Below are 17,769 nucleotides of genomic sequence, written 5' to 3'. Positions count from 1 at the left end.
TATGTTAATCCCAAACTCCTAAGTTATCCCTCTGCCCCTTCCCCTTTCCTCTTTGGTAACCATAAGCTTGTTTTCCATGCCTGTGGGTATATTTCTGTTTTGTATATAAGTTCATATGTATCTCTCTCTCTTTTTTTTTTTTCAATTACACATGTGAGCTATATGATATGATTTTTTCTTTGGCTTACTTCACTTAGTATGATAATCTCTAGGTGCATCCATGTTGCTGCAAATGGCATTATTTCACTCTTTTTTATGGCTTAGTAGTAGTCCATTGTATATATGTACCACATCTCCTTTATCCATTCATCTGTCAATGGATGTTTAGGTTGTTTACATGTCTTGGCTATTGTGAATAGTGCTGCTATGAACATTGTGGTGCATGTATCTTTTCGAATTATGGTTTTCTCTGGATATATGCCCAGGAGTGGGATTGCTGGATCATATGGTAGCTCTGTTTTTAGGTTTTTAAGGATCCTCCATACTGTTCTCCGTAGTGGCTGCACCAATTTACATTCCCACCAGCAGTGTAGGGGAGGGTTCCTTTTTCTCCACACCATCTCCAGCAACAACAACTGCCAGGTTTTTTTGTTTTGTTTTTTTTAAAAGATAGTAGTCATCTTTTCTTTTTTAAATTTATTTATTTATTTATTTATTTTTGGCTGTGTTGGGTCTTCGTTTCTGTGCGAGGGCTTTCTCTAGTTGCGGTAAGCGGGGGCCACTCTTCATCGCGGTGCGCAGGCCTCTCACTATTGTGGCCTCTCTTGTTGCGGAGCACAGGCTCCAGACGCGCAGGCTCAGTAGTTGTGGCTCATGGACCCAGTTGCTCCGCGGCATGTGGGATCTTCCCAGGGCTCGAATCCGTGTCCCCTGCATTGGCAGGCGGATTCTCAACCACTGCACCACCAGGGAAGCCCCCAGCTGCCAGTTTTTATACCAGGTCTTCTGAAGCAGACCTATGGTACATTAGTAATTTGCTTTCAGTGCACTTTAAAAATCCATGTCCAAAGTGTGCTTTGGAGAACTGTGTATATATTGTTTCCTTTATTCCTTGTTCCAGATTCCTTTTATATAAAAGCTTTCAGTGCCCTTTGTGCTTCATAACTAGCTTCTTTAGGTTCTCATGGACTTCCATGAATCTTAGTGCTTTCACTTATTAATAACGAAGGTTTTTGAGTCTACAAAATGCCAGTCATTATGTGTATACTCTCCTCATAAGTTGTGTGTCTCTTCTCTGCTCTCTCACTTATCCTTCTTCATTGCTACTAAGCTGAAGAATCTTTTCACTAAAATATTGGGAGTTTCTTGGCCCTAAGGTGCCTACAGAGTTATCAAGAGTTTCCAGCAGTAACCATTGTAAATATCATTTCAGAAGTGTTGGCCAAGCAGTGTCAGACATTTGTGGAATCTTTGGTAGCTCATGTTACCTGCTTAAAATGATGGTAATGACTTGAATTTTAACGTGGAGTGGTTTAGATGTTTTCATATACCACAAAACCCTACATGGTAAAATTAGTAATTTATTTTCAGTCTCTTGAAAATTTCTTGTTTAGATAAATACAATAATTTTTAAAAGACAAAACTACCAGATAATTTTTAAACATTCAGAAAATTTGGGAAATTGATCATTCAGGATAATGAAGAATATATTTCTAATTTATTATTTTATTATTAATTTTACCTTTTCCTGCCATCTTTATAAAATACATCTTTCCTGCTTTGGAATTATGCTAACGATGATTGATTCTCTTCCTGTTGATAGTCATTATGGAAATCAGTTATGCTGTGCTGCTTTGCATTTTGATCCGTTAGTGTAGTGGGCGTAGTGTGTGATTCGGAAAGTAAGATGATTTGGAGACTACATCAAGAAATTTGAAGCTAACAAGGATAAATATAAAGCTCTTGACAGAAGGAACCCTTCCTGAAAGAGAATAGGATCTTTGATTCTTGTCAAGAGACTAAGGCAGCTCATAAAACTGATAATTGGAACTAGAAAAGCAGTTCAACTGGTATGGTAATAGTTTTGATTCAGCCAGTGGATGAGCGCACAAACATGCGAGTCAAAGGACAGGGTGCAGGTGCAGAGGGCCCTCCTGTCCCTGTACTCAGAGCACAGCCCCACCAGCAGTCGGGAGTGCAGTCATTCTTGCTCGTATTTTTCTCTCTCCTCTCTTGCTGTCAGCTGTTACTTCTTGCTGCCAACAAAATGTCTCAAGATATTATTTTTTCTTCCTCTTTCTAATTAATTTTCCACTTCTAATCTGTTATATGCTTAGTTGATCTTTTTAGAATTGTGTCTAGAGTAAGTAAATTGGCTCTGCAAAGAGCATTTTTAAGTGTGAGGTGCCCAAGATTTTAAACTGGGTTACTGGTAACATCTGATCTTTCTGTGTGTCTCTTTGGATTTTTCTTGTTCTAAGTTATTTTATGAGTATCCAAGATTCCCAAGTAGTTAACTTCTGGAGAGGTTAAAAAAAAAGTCTTCCTATATTTCCATTTTTGACTCATATTTTATGTATTCTATACAGGGTAAGTGTCTAGTGGGATCTTTAGGTTAAAGTGCTGACTTAGCTTTTGCTGAGGGCTAATTGATTGTTAAACAGTACTATGTAATCCAAACTACTGACTTTGTATACATATCTTTAATAAGAGGAAAAATGAAGCCCAGAAATTGACCAGTTGAACTTAGACATTACAGTATGAACTATGAAATACACCCTTTGAAACAATGGAAAGCAAGGACAGGATTCTACATCACGGGGACTGTTGCTGTGAATTGTAAAGTCCAACTTTTATGCTTAGTAAGTTGGCTAGAGGCCGAATATTAATATCAGGGTCTGAGTCTTTCCAGAAACACAGTTTATTCTCTTGTTTATATTTTGCTTGTTGTCATTATTATGTCGTCTTGGTCTCTTTTGTGCAGTTAAACATGTCAAAATGTCCCACATCTTTTGTTCTGCTGTTATTCAGCTGCTTTATATTAAAAACGCCTCAGTTCTTTTAAATTGTTCTCCAGAATTTTGTTTTTATGAAAGGTTAAGTTTGATTTCATTCATAAAAAGAAAAAGAAATCTACTTTGAAATTCGTGGTTCTGTTAAGTCTGAAAAGTATTTCAGGCTAGTAATAGCCTTCTGTGAGTTAACAGTGTTTTGTGTACAAGAGATTTGCTTCTAAAATGCCACATTTTTAAGGTTATAATATTCTTGGAAAGTGGGAGAAAGTATTCACATCAAAGAAGGCATTTTTATTACTTTGGATTACGCAAGACTTTGGCCAGCCTCCTTAGCTTCATCTGTTTAAGGGTTCATTTTCGCTTGTTTGGCACAAGTCCCAGTGGAGGCCTTCAGAATTGTGGTTAGCAACATGAATGAATCACAAACTGTGGACCAGCTCTTCAGTTCGTAGAGCTGGCTTACTGCCAAAAAGACAGTGCCTTATATGGGGTCAGGGCAAAGCTGTGATTCGTTGAGCCCTGCATTGTATAGAAAACATACTTGTGATGCCTGTTTGCTTTCTTTTAAAGTAAAAACAAAACAAAACAGAAAAAGCAGCAGGCTTCCAAGTCTATCAGAATAGGAAGTAACAAAATAGTGTGCAGGTTTTACTAATGACAGAGTTAAGCAATAGAAATATGGCTCTGTGTAGTTAAAATACTAAAGGTAGGAGTTGGACCTTTTGACCTCCTCAGCCAGCCTGTGAGGTAAGAGATTGAAACATTTGTTAGACATCTGTTGTCTCCCTGCCCTTATTTTGTAAATGGTTTAATAAGATTAAATAACTAGTCATATGTTCACATGGTTACCATGCCACTGGTTTTGGTATCGAATAGGTACTTTGAAATTAAAGCATGAATAGTTAACTTTGTGCCAATTCTTTTTCTTTCTCTCTCTCACTTTTTTTTTTTTTTTTTTAAATTTAGAGTTAGGTAACTTTTCAGAAACTGGAGTATTGGAATGGTAAAACAAGAATGAAATTTGCTCTTCAGAAAGTCAGGAATTTTTGCTTATATTCTTAGGTTGGAGAAAATAGCTGTTACTAGGTCTATTAGGAGGAAAAGTATTAAGATATTTTTAAGTATAATTCATTTGTCTTTGTAATTCTTTTCATTTAGGCAAATACTCTAGCTGGATCTTCTCTTAGTCAGGCATCATCTCATATATATGGCAATAGATTAAATCCAAATTCATCAATGGCAGCTCTTATAGCTCAGTCTGAAAATAATCAAACAGGTAAGATTTCAAGAATTTTTAAACTCTGAAATTCTGTTCCCTTCCCCCAATGTAATTTTTACCCCCTTCAGGTCATTTCATTTGAAAGATCTAAAGGTGTGGTTAATAAGTAAAAATCTAAAGGGTGGGGGGGGGATTGTGCCCCTCCCTTTTTAAATCAAAAGAATCACAGTTGGAAGTAAATAGTATGCTGTGCTGCAAAATAGTGATGTGCTTTTTTACTGTCTGAAATGTAAATGTTTAAGCAGAGCCATCAGCAGGCAGGAATGCTAGTGTCTCCTGTGACTTTTGTGATTGATGTGTTCAGTGCTCAGTTCTGTGCAATGAAAGTAACATAACACTGGGCTTTTCTGTGAATAGCCTCAATCTTTATTTGCATAATTCATGAAATTGCATTACACAAACTTGGTAAAAAAATCCTGTTAGAGAATTTCTACAGTGTTTAGTAATCCTGTGAATTTTTACCAGTTGACGTTTTGTAGCATTTGCCTCTTGTACTGTTTTAATGAGCCACTGGATTTGCTTTGTCTCATTCCATCCTTAAGGATTTGTTGACATGTCCAAGTAGTCATGCCTGTTTGGGGGAAGGGAATGGGTTTAGCAGTTCACCAAGAATGGATCAGTCATGTCTTTACCCTTTAAGGGTCAGAGGTTACCTGACTCAGAGTAAGGGGAGGACAACCTTAAAGAGGCCAGATAGGATGATTTTATAAGGAACTAACTGTAGAGGAAATACAAGTTATTTTTCAAGCAGAGATATTCGGTGTTACCTAAGGAATATTCTGAAGAAATGAATTTCTTTTTCCTTTTAAATACAGAATTCTGTGTTCCTACTTGTTACTGTCCATTTGGATATTTAGTGTTGTGTGAAATGATCCATGTAATAGATGCACTTCTGGTTTTGGTGTGTAGCTCTGTGTAATACATATGTATTTTATGACTTGTCTTGGAATGCAAAGTGTTAAAATATACAAAGCATAAGGATTTGCTGTGATAAGCATACAGATTAGCTGTCCACAGCTGTGATTCATTACTTTAACCGTAGAAATTAAAAGTGGCTGAGGGGAGGGTACTGCAAATGGAAACCACGCTTCTGTGCTGTAAAATTGAAAGGAATGAAAGAACGAACATAATCCATGGCCTTCTCCACCCACAAAAAACGTGTAGGGACAACGCCTTACATGCCACAGTTCAGCAATTCTAAACTAGCAACATACTAGATCTTCTACTTTCATAGTAACTGCAAAGATAGTGGTAAAGGTTTTATGTATGTTTTAGAAAAAATCAGGGCCAGAGCTTAAAACCTGTTATCTAGTGAGAGTCACTTTATCAGCTGTGAAATATTTACACTGCAGATCAAGAACTCGGAGACAATGGCCGCAGCCTTGGTGGCAGAGGAAGCTCACCCAGAGGGAGTCTCTCACCAAGGTAAGCCTTATTTGCACTGCAAAGTATCGGCAAAGGAAACATTTCTCGATTTGGAAACTTCTTTAACTCATATCAGCAGAGCATACATTTGTGAGGCTATAAAAGCATTCTGTAGATAAGAAGCATGTCTGGACAGTCAAGAAAAATGATTCTAAATTGACTTGAATATTAATTTAAACACATGGTTAGATTTGTAAGCTTTGTAAAAGATATACCTTTTCTTGGATTTCTAATCAATTTCAGCTCTCTTGTATATTTAGCTCCTGGTACTATTAATGTATTAATTTGGGTAATTCTTTTTGGTTATAAAATAGTCTTGAAAGTCTCTTAGGGCTTCCCTGGTGGTGCAGTGCTTAAGAACCTGCCTGCCAATGCAGGGGGGACACGGGTTTGATCCCTGGCCTGGGAAGATCCCACATGCCGCAGAGCAACTGAGCCCGTGTGCCACAACTACTGAAACCCCTGCGCCTAGAGCCCGTGCTCCACAACAAGAGAAGCCATGACAATGAGCAGCCCGTGCACCGCAAAGAGTAGCCCCTGCTCACCGCAACTAGAGAAAGCCCACACGCAGCAACAAAGACCCAACACAGCCAAAAATAAAAACAAAGCAAACAAAAACAAACAAAAAAAGTCTCTTAAAGCTGCAGACTCCAGGCTTTCAACTTTGGGTTCCAGTTTTAGCTCTGTTGTGGGCAATGCACTTAACCCTTTAGTCTCTCGTTCCTAATTCAGTAAATGAAGTTCTTGTGGCTCGTCTCTAAAATCCCTCTAGTTCTTAAAATTGTCTAAAGCAAAGCATAGCAAATATGTTACATTGTTCTGTGAAATTATCTTAGGTATTATATGAAAGAGTTCAGGTACCATTTATTAATATATAATATATAAGGTTATTCCTGCTAATAGCACATTAGGCTATCTTTTTATTAACTTTATTCCACTCTCAACTCCTATAACTGTTTCTAGTTTGTTTTCTCTCTGTTCTCTACTTTTGTAAACTGTCTCAAGCATAGTATTAGATTGGGTGAGAATGGAGCAGAAGGAGGAAGAAGCCCATTCAAGAATCTTTTTCAACTGTGGAAATTTTAAAATTCTATTAAAAATAAAATTTCTTCTGCCATGGCTACCGTGAATATCACTGTTGTTGTGTTGCTAATATATATGGGAATGTCTGTTAAGGAGCATCTTTAATGTGAGAGAGATTAGTCCAATAACCTCTTAATTTTGCTGTTTTCTGGTGCTGCATCAGTAGTGCCTTTTTTCTAATCCCTGAGTGAACTAAAGGTAGTATTGTTTTTCCTAATTGAACTCTGCAGAAAATTAAATATTCTTCTTTTGAAACTAGGAACCTGAAGTACAATTATAACATCATCTGACCAATCTGTAATTTATGCTGTGTTACTTCTGTACTGTTTTATTCTTTTTTTTTCAAAGAAGAAAGTTAATGGATTTTTTTGCTCATATGTTTAGTGGAGGAAGCATCTCTGTGTTCTCCTTTTTTTTTTTTTTTTAATTAATTTATTTTTGGCTGCGTTGGGTCTTCGTTGCTGTGCGTGGGCTTTCTCTCGTTGTGGTGAGTGGGGACTACTCTTCTTTGCAGTGCATGGGCTTCTCATTGTGGTGGCTTCTCTTGTTGCGGAGCACGGGCTCTAGGCGGGCGGGCTTCAGTAGTTGCAGCACATGGGCTCAGTTGCTCCGTGGTATGTGGGATCTTCCCGGACCAGGGCTCAAACCCGTGTCCCCTGCATTTGGCAGGTGAATTCTTAACCACTGCGCCACCAGAGAAGTCCCTGTGTTCTCCTTTTAAACTTAAAATATCATTCAAGCTACCTAGAAATTATTCAGGATTCCTTACTGCAATTTTGCATTGTGCAGTTCTTCGTGTTTCATTAGCTAAATGGTATTTAACACAAAAAAATGGCACTAAATTACTTTAGCACATACTTCCAACTGTATATTATTCTTTAAAAATCAGCCTGAAATATAATGGCCTAAATTATCCTGGCAATAATATACTATTTGGAAAGGGATGGGCAGCTGTATGTAGCATGTGATGTTCACATGTGCAATAAAAAGCCTCATTTGTTTAACTTCTAATTTAAAGAGATTTTTGTAGAGATGCATATCAGGGATGCGGCAGAGCACTCTCGGGCTGTTGGAAGACCTGAGCTGTAGCCCAGCTCTGTCACTTACTAGCAGCGTGTCTTTGGACAAGTCACTAAAGCCCCATCTTGTTTCCTCAGATAGATATGGAGCCAGTAATGCAGGTTTTGACTTCTCACTAGGTTGTTGTGAAGTTAACTAGGTGGAAACACTTCAGAAACTCTAAAGCCCTTTACTAATTTATTATATTTTTATGGAGGCTGGAGACCAGAAATGGCCACATTTACTTATTTAGAACAAAAAGTGGATGAAAGAACATAACATGTTCATCTTAATATAAGTGATACTTATTTTGGAAGAGGTGATTAAGTTGTTATCATTTGAAGTACAGATCTAAGACATTTTAGAAAAAACTTGTATAAAGGGCTCAAATAAAAATTGCTTTGGTCTTGATAATGTTCCCTAATTCTGAAAATACTTGAAACTAAGTATTTTTGAATTTATAACAAGATACTCCTTCAAAATTGTTTAAAAATTCTTTTTACTGATATTTGAGATTTTGTGGTTATGAATTAAAATGCTCTCTACTTTATTATAATTGTACAGTGTAAGTCTTTCTAGTCCTGTCTTTCTCCCTCTTGTCTTATAAAGTTGCATCAAGTTCTTTTACAGCCTATTTCAGAGATTATTAGTGGTGTGTTTATATTTTCTAGTGGTTTTTAATTATCGAGCATGGCCAGCTATTCCCTTCATTTTTACCATTTGGGGAGGAAGGATGGTAATTACTAAATTTTAGGGTAGATTATGGTTTTATCATTGTAACATAGGCAGCCCGGTGTTAGAAAACTTGTACAGGAGAAGGCTCAGCGTAAGGTGAGAAATGTGAATGTGCTTCCTTCAAAGGGTCCTTCTTCTGTTTAACCTGAGGATTAATGTTTCCAACAGGTCCCCTGTAAGTAGCTTACAGATCCGCTATGATCAACCAGGCAACAGCAGTTTGGAAAACCTGCCCCCAGTAGCAGCCAGCATAGAGCAGCTTCTGGAGAGGCAGTGGAGTGAAGGACAGCAGTTTTTATTAGAACAGGGCACTCCTAGTGACAGTAAGTATTCTCTTCTTGTCTTTAAAGAAAGGTCAATAGATGGATGGATGGATGGATGAACAGATAGGTGGATAGATGTTGAAGTCACACTTCATCGAGAATAGCATTGAAATTATGATATGTCTTACATAATATGGTGAGAAAGTGTGATGTAGTGGCTCAATAGAACAAATGCTACAGGTTTACTGCTTGGGCTTGAATTTTGTTTTTACCTGTTATTAACAGCGTGATCTTAGGCAAGTTTCTTAATGTCATTGTGCTTTTAGATTTCCATTTGTAGAATGGGAATAATAATGTACCTATATCATAGTATTGTTTTGAGGGTTAAATGACATAGAATATATAAAGAACGTTGCCTGGCTCATAGAATTCACTGGTTTTTGTTACTTTTTATAATTATTAAAATTTTGGTATATTGTTTCTCCATTGTACTTTGTTCTAATCAATTTTTAAGTTTTACTAAAATATGAGTTATAGCTTCTTTTAGCTTAGTTGTTTGAATCAAACTTGCTCACCTTTGGAGAATTTATTTTAAAAAATGTGTATAGTCAAGTATGGCCAACCCTCTTGATCTTACAATTTGGGTGAGAAAGGAGAATAATTACTAAATTATATATATAACTTATATATATTATCTATATCATTTACTTGCTAAATTATGTAATACATATTACATATACATATTTAGTATCTTTACAATTTTAAGTATTAAGGAGAGCCATGGGTGAAAAATGCCAAAAACAAAAACTGTTACTACAGATTCTGTTAGCTAGAGAAGTGGCCTAATGTTAAGGATATATATATATCTGGGGGAAATAATAGGTGTTTTGTTTTGGTTTGGTTTTTAATCATTTTGAGGGTGGGAGGTATAAGCTTTTGCTGCTTTATTTTTTTAAAACAAAACAAAATATTTTGCTTATTGTTACACAGGTGCCATAAATTGGTATTTTTATGAATGGTGCTCTGACAAAAAATGCTAATTGTGAGGAAATTCATGCCGGGATAATCCTTTGAACATGATAGCTGGAGGACAGGTTTAGCTTAGTCTTACTGCATCTCATTTGGGTATACTAAGGGTTTATTTGTGGGATCTTGAAGAGGAGGGATAAAAGTTAAATCCTTGGGAAATGACCGTATGTGTCTGTACCAGTAGAATTGTGTGTTTTCAAGGCCCTGAGGGCATGTTAAACAAATACAACTTTTTAATACATAGAACTTTTAAAGTGTCCATCACCGCAGCATCACACAGCCCTCTCTCTCTGCTGTGTCGAGAGGTCTGAGAGCTGTGGCAGGAACGGAAACGGTACTTGAGGTGGTGAGGCAGGACAGAAGCTGAGCCTGTGCGCAGATGACGCGCCCTCCCTCGGAGCCGGGAGCGGGGCTGCGGTGCGCACACACTGCTCTCTGCTGGCCGAGTGGGGATCCGCAGGCCTAGCGCTGGGCTTCCTAGTCCTGTGTCGGGTGGCTTGCTTAACTCAACCAAGCAGCAGACAAATACTTGTGCTCCTTATTTGTGGCGAAGGATATTGGTGTGATTCTTTGCCCTTTGAAATATTATTTTAATGAAAACTCATGGCGAGCACTTTGAATTTTTAATTAGGTTTTTATTTTGATGAAAATAAAGTGGTCTCATGATTTTTCTTTGAGAATGGAAATTACCTGAACTAGGTGGGGTTTTTTTGGTCTGTGGCGACAAAGTTTCCCCATGGTATATCTAGGAACAGTATCCCTTTATGCTTACGTAGGTACAAATATATTATGGTATATTTATATCTACATATAAATTTAGGAGTAGAACCTAGTCACTTAGAAATGCTTTATAGAATATCTACTTTTCTATTTTAATTTATTTCTAAAGTTATTGACACTTAAGTCCATAAAATACCTAGTCCTGTGTATGAAATTCTTTATTAAAAACCATTCAAATGTCTGCTAGTTTTAGGAATGCTGAAGTCATTACACCAACTTCAAGTAGAAAATCGAAGATTAGAGGAACAGATTAAAAACTTGACTGCCAAAAAGGAACGCCTTCAATTATTGAATGCACAGCTCTCAGTGCCTTTTCCAACAATAACAACAAATCCCAGCCCATCTCATCAAATGCATGCATTTTCAGCACAGAATGGTAAGTATGAATTTATTGTGGATCTAAGGAAAGTAGGATGGACTTCCATTATCTTTTTCATAATAACTGAATAATAACTGGTCACCAGTTATATGCAGTTGTAGAAAAGGAATGATAAATTATTTTCTAGGAGCATAAAGAATCCTGTTCATGTAGAGAACAAGCGTATGGACACCAAGGGGGGGAAAGTGGTGGGGGGCTGGTGGTGGTGGTCGGATGAATTGGGACATTGGGATTGACGTATATACACTAATATGTATAAAATAGATAACTAATAAGAAGCTGCTGTATAAAAAATAAAAAATAAAATTCAAAAATTAAAAAAAAAAGAATCCTGTTCAGTGTTCAATTTGAATTTGCTCTAACTTCTTTAGTACAGAATTTAATGGTAAAATTTAAATATGTAATGATCTCTTTATTGATTTAAAGCCATGATATTCAGTAGAGATAAAGATTTTTTTCATTCAAATTGGTCTTAAGAATAACAAGGCTTAATATTTAAGTGTTTTTAATGTGGGCTTCAGGGTAAGCTTTTTTAGACAAGCCTTTAATCTTACACATAATGTAATTTAACAGGTAAATAGGTTTTTTTTTTTCTTTGTCTTTTTTAATCTAGCTCCTACTACTGATTCCTTGAACAGCAGTAAGAGCCCTCATCTAGGAAACAGCTTTCTACCTGATAATTCTCTTCCTGTATTAAATCAGGTAATTTGGGTGTGGTTAGTTTCATTTGTGTGTTTCACTTGTGAACAGTGGTATATCACATTGAATGGTTTAAACTTATTTCAAACAGTTTTTCTGTGTTGTTTACAACTTAGCTTCTACTCTTTCTTACGTTAGGACTTAACCTCCAGTGGACAGAGCACCAGCAGCTCCTCGGCTCTTTCTACTCCCCCTCCTGCGGGGCAGAGTCCAGCCCAGCAGGGCTCAGGCCTTAGTGGAGTTCAGCAGGTCAACGGTGTGACAGTGGGGGCACTGGCCAGTGGAATGCAGACTGTGACATCCACCATTCCTGCCGTGCCTGGAGTGGGTGGAATAATTGGAGCTTTGCCAGGTAACCAACTGGCAATTAATGGCATTGTAGGAGCTTTAAATGGGGTTATTCAGACCCCTGTCACAATATCCCAGAACCCTACCCCCCTCACCCACACAACTGTACCACCTAATGCAGCACATCCAATGCCAACTACACTGACTAACAGGTAAGAAATTTACTTAAATACCTTTTGGGTTTTTTAGTGCAACATGGTACCAGTGCTGTCCATACTTTAGATTGGGATTTGAAATGTGTTCCTTGTTAGATGTACTCTAAGAAATTAAAAACCACCAAACTTAATATATTATACCAAGAGCCATTTATTTTTGACACTTACGTAATTCAGGTTAAAACAAAATTAAATCACCTTTCGTAACAAAGCATTAGGTTTGTTCTATACTGAAAATTTCAGTTTTGATCTGTGATGTGTGTTTTAAATGCTAATTTTTCTTATCCCCATGTATATTGCCTTCATGTGTCATAAATCCTGAAGAAAAGTAATATTATAATGAAGATCACATATGAATGTTGGTTTCTTAAAATTCAGCTATGTAATTTTGTTAGCTTTGTAGTCAAAGATTTTGATACAAGATGAAGGTCAAATATTTATCTTGAATTTCCAGGAAGTGAGACTCGCTGTTTCACTGTAGTGGAATTTCATTTGAATGGCAAAGCCATGTTGTTATTGCACATACTTTTGAGGAATAAATCATTTTAAATGGATTTGCAATGGATAGTAGTAAACTATTTCTTCTGGCTCTCTTTTCATTGGTGCTTAATTTTACCGACCATTGGGACTGTAAAAAAAGTTTAAGTCAAATCAATTAGTAGTATGTTTGGATTCTTTCTTTGTTTTAAATATGTGTCACTCAGTGTGGGTTAAATTATCCTTGAATGATTAAAAATAAAGTATTACATGTGCATGTTATAAACACATGTAAATTTTTATTCCATAAAACAACTGAATGCCTGCTTGGTTTACAATATAAAGGGAAACAAAACATTTACTGACAATGTGAATTCTTGTTTACCTGTTGTATATGTGCAGAGAGAGAGAGAAAGAGAGAGAAAAGAAACTTGTACATCATTGTTTTCAAAAAGTGTTATGGTTAGAAACTTGTTAAGTTATTAAACATCAAATTGAAACAGTTGTTCATTTTACATTAAAAAAAAACGTTAAAAGGTGTACAGTAGAAAGTAAGAATTTTCATCGTTTTTCAGTGCCTCAGGACTAGGATTACTTTCTGACCAGCAAAGACAAATATTTCTTCATCAACAGCAATTCCAGCAGTTGTTAAATTCGCAGCAGCTCACACCAGTAAGTTCTTCCTTTTGATAATACTTGATCTTTATTAGGAGCAAGTGATCCAAGCTATAATAACTATTCAGCATAGGTATAGATTGCCCACTTTGTGAAATGACATTGTGGTGTAGTCTGTGATACCTGCAGTGACATTATATTGATTCATCGACAAATACTAGAACGTGGTCTATGCAGCTCTGGTAGACTCTGTATTTTCATGGAGACTTGTATTTTCATGGAGCTTCATTCTGGTAGGGGTGATGGACGATAAATATATACACACTTTTTGGTAGTGATGAGTACTGGGAAGGAAAATGAAGCAGGATAAGGGGATAGATAACAGTCGGATGGGAGCCATCTTAGATAGGATGGTCCAGCCTCTGAGTAGGTGACTTTTGAGCACACACCTGAATAAAAGTTGAAGGAGCATGACTTTCTGACATGGGGGGGTGGAAGAGAACATGCACTCAAGGTGGAGGGACCAGGGCCTGTGTGCTGTGTCACTGGGCTGGTGTGGAGGAGAGCAGTCAGACAGGTGGGCGTGGGCTGCAAGGTTGTGGGCTGCCTTGTTTGGCTCTCCATGGCATGGAATTTAGATTTACCTTAAGTGTGATGGAAAGCCATTGGTGATTTTTTTAAAAAAACCTTTCTTTGTGGAAATAAACATTCGAGTGTACCAGAAGTAGAGAGTATGGTATACCGATTGCCTAGCTTTAATAATTATCCCAGTTAAAAAACTCTTTTTTCGTATATCCTCATTTTTCCTTTCAGAATTTTAAAGAATTAATGGTAGGGTTTTTGTTTGTTATTTGTTTTGGCCGCATAGCATGGCAGGCAGGATCTCAGTTCCCCGACCAGGGATCAAACCCGCGCCCCCTGCAGTGGAAGCTCCAAGTCTTAACCACTGGACCGCCAAGGAAGTCCTGTAATTGTAGGGCTTTGAACACAACAGTGACATGACATACAGTGATGTTTAGATTTACGGGATTCTCTGAAGTCAGTAGGGAATGAAATCGAATGTCTCAGGACTGAGCCCTGGGCACCCTGGAGGAGGAGAGTAATCTAGCCAAGGGTCTAGGGAAAAAGTGGCCAGTGAGTTAGCACAGAGAGTGGTGGCCTAGTTCCATGTGAAGAAACATTTCAAGAAAGGGAGGACTCAGCTGCATAGAATGCTTCTGGTGAGACAGGTAAGAACAGCCCGTTGGATTTGGGTGTCTAGAGCTTTCTGAGAACGTGGTTTTGGTGAGAAGTGAAAAGCTTCACTGAGTGGTTGGAAAGAAAATAGGAGAGGAAGCGAAGATGGGGTGCAGGCAACTCAAGATGTTTTACTGTAAAGAGCAGAGAAATGAATCGGCAGCTAGCATTAGAAGGACGTGGTCTAAGGGGGGTAGTTTCTAATCATTTTGAAAATGACAGCATATGTGTATGTTGATTGGGAATTTTCTGGTGCAGAGAGAGGAAGGATAACGCCAGGGCAGCAGAGCTCTTCAGGAGGGAGCAACTTCCCCTGTGATAAGAGGGAGGCAGAGAGGCTGTCGGTGGGTTTTATGACAGGAGGTTGAGGAAACCCACTTCTAATGGTTTTAGTTTTTAAATGGGAGTTATAAGTAAAGTCATCAGCTGAGGGAGATAGGGATATTGTGGTTAGAGGAGAGAAAGAAGGTGTGGAACAGATATCTTGGAGGAGGGGAGAGAGCTAAGGCAGATGTGGGAGGGTGTGTCTAGCACACCTCACTGCTAGGAGAACACCCATTTAATTAACTTTGGGGTTTCAGCCTTTGTTTGTAACTTCTTTCTAAAATACATCTACCTACTCTCTTGCTTTAGTCAAAAATGTATTGAAAATGCCTGTTTTACAATTCTGGATCATTGTCACTGTCACTGTTCTTACAGTGGTATAAGGACAGAGTCTACATAAATTCTTACATGCTTACACTAAAATGTAATCTTGTTTTCTTATCTCTTGCCTCATCTTAATATGAAGTTCTGGAATTCAAGTTATTTGGGGTTCTTCCTGTTAATCAAGATTTTACTCTAATAACAGCACATATAGGTGCCTCGTTTCTGGAACGTGGTTGATCAAGGAATTTTTAGCACAAATTATTACCCAGAGACCGTGAAGACTGAGTGGATTAGATTTGACGTTTCCTTTGCAGCCAAGGTTGTGGCGTGAGGTTTGTTTATTTACAAGCATCAAACTTCACGTAGTCAGGAATGGTACTGTGAGGCACCTCCCTCCTGCCACCTTAAGCAAAACTCTTGCTCGACCCTCCTCCTGACCCTCCTCCCGACCAGCTGCTGCCCCAAGCGCAGCCCTGTCCGTTTCTGCCTGGCATCGCCCCTGACCTGGTAACGGCTTCTGCCCACTGGAAACACGTTCTTCCCTTAGCTCCCAGGACGCCACATTATCTTGGTTTGCTTCCTACCCAACTGGTTCTTCCTTTTTAGCTTCCTTTTCTGGGTCCTCTTCTTCTCCTCAGCCCCACTCATTTCAGAGCATCCTAGAATTCAGGATCTCCTCCAGCCGCAAAGCTTTAAATACTGTCTGTGCTGATACCGACGTCTCCAGCCCGGGCCTCTCTCTGGAATTTCAAACTCCCATATCCACTGCTTACTTAGTTGCCACCACTTGGCTTTCTTTATAGATGGTGCAGGCATAATGTGTCCAAACTGAACTGCTGACCCTCCACATGGCTGCCCCACCTCAGCTGATGCACCTCCATCCTTCCAGCTGCTCAAGCCGTTACTCCTTCACCCCGCTCTTTTTCTGACACCTCACATTGAATCCATCAAGAATCCTAGGTCAGGTTGTGTCACTCCTCTGTTCAAAACCTTGCTTTGCCTTCCTGCATTACTTTGAGAAAAACCAGAGCTCTCGGCCGACACTACAGGCCCTCATCCTTCTCTGGCCTCCTTCCTGCTCACTGCACTCCGGCCCCGGTCTCTTTGCTCGTCCTGGGTCATGCTGGGTGTGCCACGGGGCCCCTCAGCACTGGCTAGCATTCTCTCTGCCTGGAACCCCCCCCCCGCCCCCCCATATCCATATAGAGAATTCCCTCGTCTCCTCGTGTCTGTGTCCAAGTGAGAATCGCCCTGACCCCTACCCCGCCCCCGCTGTCCTCTCTCTCACATTCCTGTTCCCCCGACCCTGGGCAGTAATCATTTCCTAACATTTCTTCACCCCAGAACAGTGCCTGCCACATCATAGTAAGCGCTCAGGAGTGCTCGCTGGAAGGCATGGTCTCATAACCGCATCAAGAAAGCACTCTTTCTGTTGGCATGAATGAGAACTTTAAAAGTTATTTTAAGTTCCCAGAATTATGGGAGGGGTTTCACCATGCAGTGCATTCTAAAGCCAAACGCAGGTCACGTGGCTGCTCTAAGTTGCCGTTCTCCTTGATTATCATGGGCAACCTCATATGAATAGGGGTCTCCTACGTTTGTTTGCCCCATTTTGAAAATAAAGCCATTCCCTGATGATATTGACATTTTACAGTAGATGGTTATTATCTCGTGCAGTGTGTTCTTCCAGATGAGACTCTTGTTGTCTTTCTTAGTAGTATGACCTTGCTGTCACTTAAATACCTAATGTCAGAGCAAAGAAGAGAGAAAGCAGGCTGTCCTGACTGCCGGGTCCGCACTGGGACTCACCCTCTCCTGCATGTTCTTACCTAAGGAGCAGCACCAGGCCCTTCTGTATCAGCTGGTGCAGCAGCACCACCAGCCTGATCTCCAGCAGCTGCAGATCCCGGCACCCACGCAGATGCCCATCAACAACCTGCTCGCAGGCACGCAGGCGCCTCCGCTTCATCCAGCCACCACCAACCCGTTCCTCACCATCCATGGCGATAATGCAAGTCAGAAGGTAACAGTAAGTGTCTGTGCTTTGTTACAGCTAGTGAAATACCAAAACGAAGTTTATTGATTAATCAGAGATGACTGTCCAGTCCCCCTCTTCCTCCCCACCCCCCTTAAAATATATTATCCCCCTGATAATTTCTTCTTAAAACCAGTTGTTTCAGCACCTGGATATTGTAAACACAAAGGACCTAAGCCAATTTATATATCCTCTAAGTATATCAGTTTGAATTTGCACGTAAGGTTGGAAGACTGTTTTATAATACAGCAATTTTTCAAAATGAAAATGTGTTTCAGTATGGTAAGTGGTATTGGACAGTCCAATCAGAAGATAGTAGTTGGTGTTTTGAGAATCTTTGTTTAACTAATTTGTTTAATTATAGAAATAGTCTAGATAATTTAAGAATATTTTTATTATTTTGCTCAGACATGCTAAAATTGAATTATATTCATAATAAAATTAATACATAAACTTTAGGGCAATCTAGTTATTCTACCTGATAGAAAGTAAATCATAATCATATTTGTAATGAAATTTAAATTATTAATCTCATGTAAGTGATAGCATCTTACCCTTTCAATGTACAAG

General features: G+C 38.8%; 1 protein-coding gene across 10 annotated transcripts in view; it reads left to right on the top strand.

The window, feature by feature from the left end:
• MLLT10 (MLLT10 histone lysine methyltransferase DOT1L cofactor) overlaps window positions 1-17,769 on the top strand; it is a 252,759-nt gene that overhangs the window by 232,199 nt on the left and 2,791 nt on the right. For 9 of the 10 annotated variants that reach the window (XM_059911217.1, XM_059911207.1, XM_059911201.1 and 6 more), the window contains 8 exons: window positions 4,113-4,230; window positions 5,586-5,658; window positions 8,704-8,858; window positions 10,795-10,983; window positions 11,600-11,688; window positions 11,824-12,185; window positions 13,241-13,337; window positions 16,999-17,193. In XM_059911217.1, coding sequence (XP_059767200.1) covers window positions 4,113-4,230; window positions 5,586-5,658; window positions 8,704-8,858; window positions 10,795-10,983; window positions 11,600-11,688; window positions 11,824-12,185; window positions 13,241-13,337; window positions 16,999-17,193 — 1,278 coding nt within the window. The remainder of the gene's footprint in view (window positions 1-4,112; window positions 4,231-5,585; window positions 5,659-8,703; window positions 8,859-10,794; window positions 10,984-11,599; window positions 11,689-11,823; window positions 12,186-13,240; window positions 13,338-16,998; window positions 17,194-17,769) is intronic. The other variant, XM_059911191.1, reaches the window with a different exon arrangement.

The sequence above is a fragment of the Balaenoptera ricei genome, chromosome 2, assembly GCF_028023285.1.
Source record: "Balaenoptera ricei isolate mBalRic1 chromosome 2, mBalRic1.hap2, whole genome shotgun sequence".
Taxonomy (NCBI): domain Eukaryota; kingdom Metazoa; phylum Chordata; class Mammalia; order Artiodactyla; family Balaenopteridae; genus Balaenoptera; species Balaenoptera ricei.
Note: the sequence above shows the minus strand (reverse complement) of the source record. Positions and strands in the feature narration are given on the sequence as shown.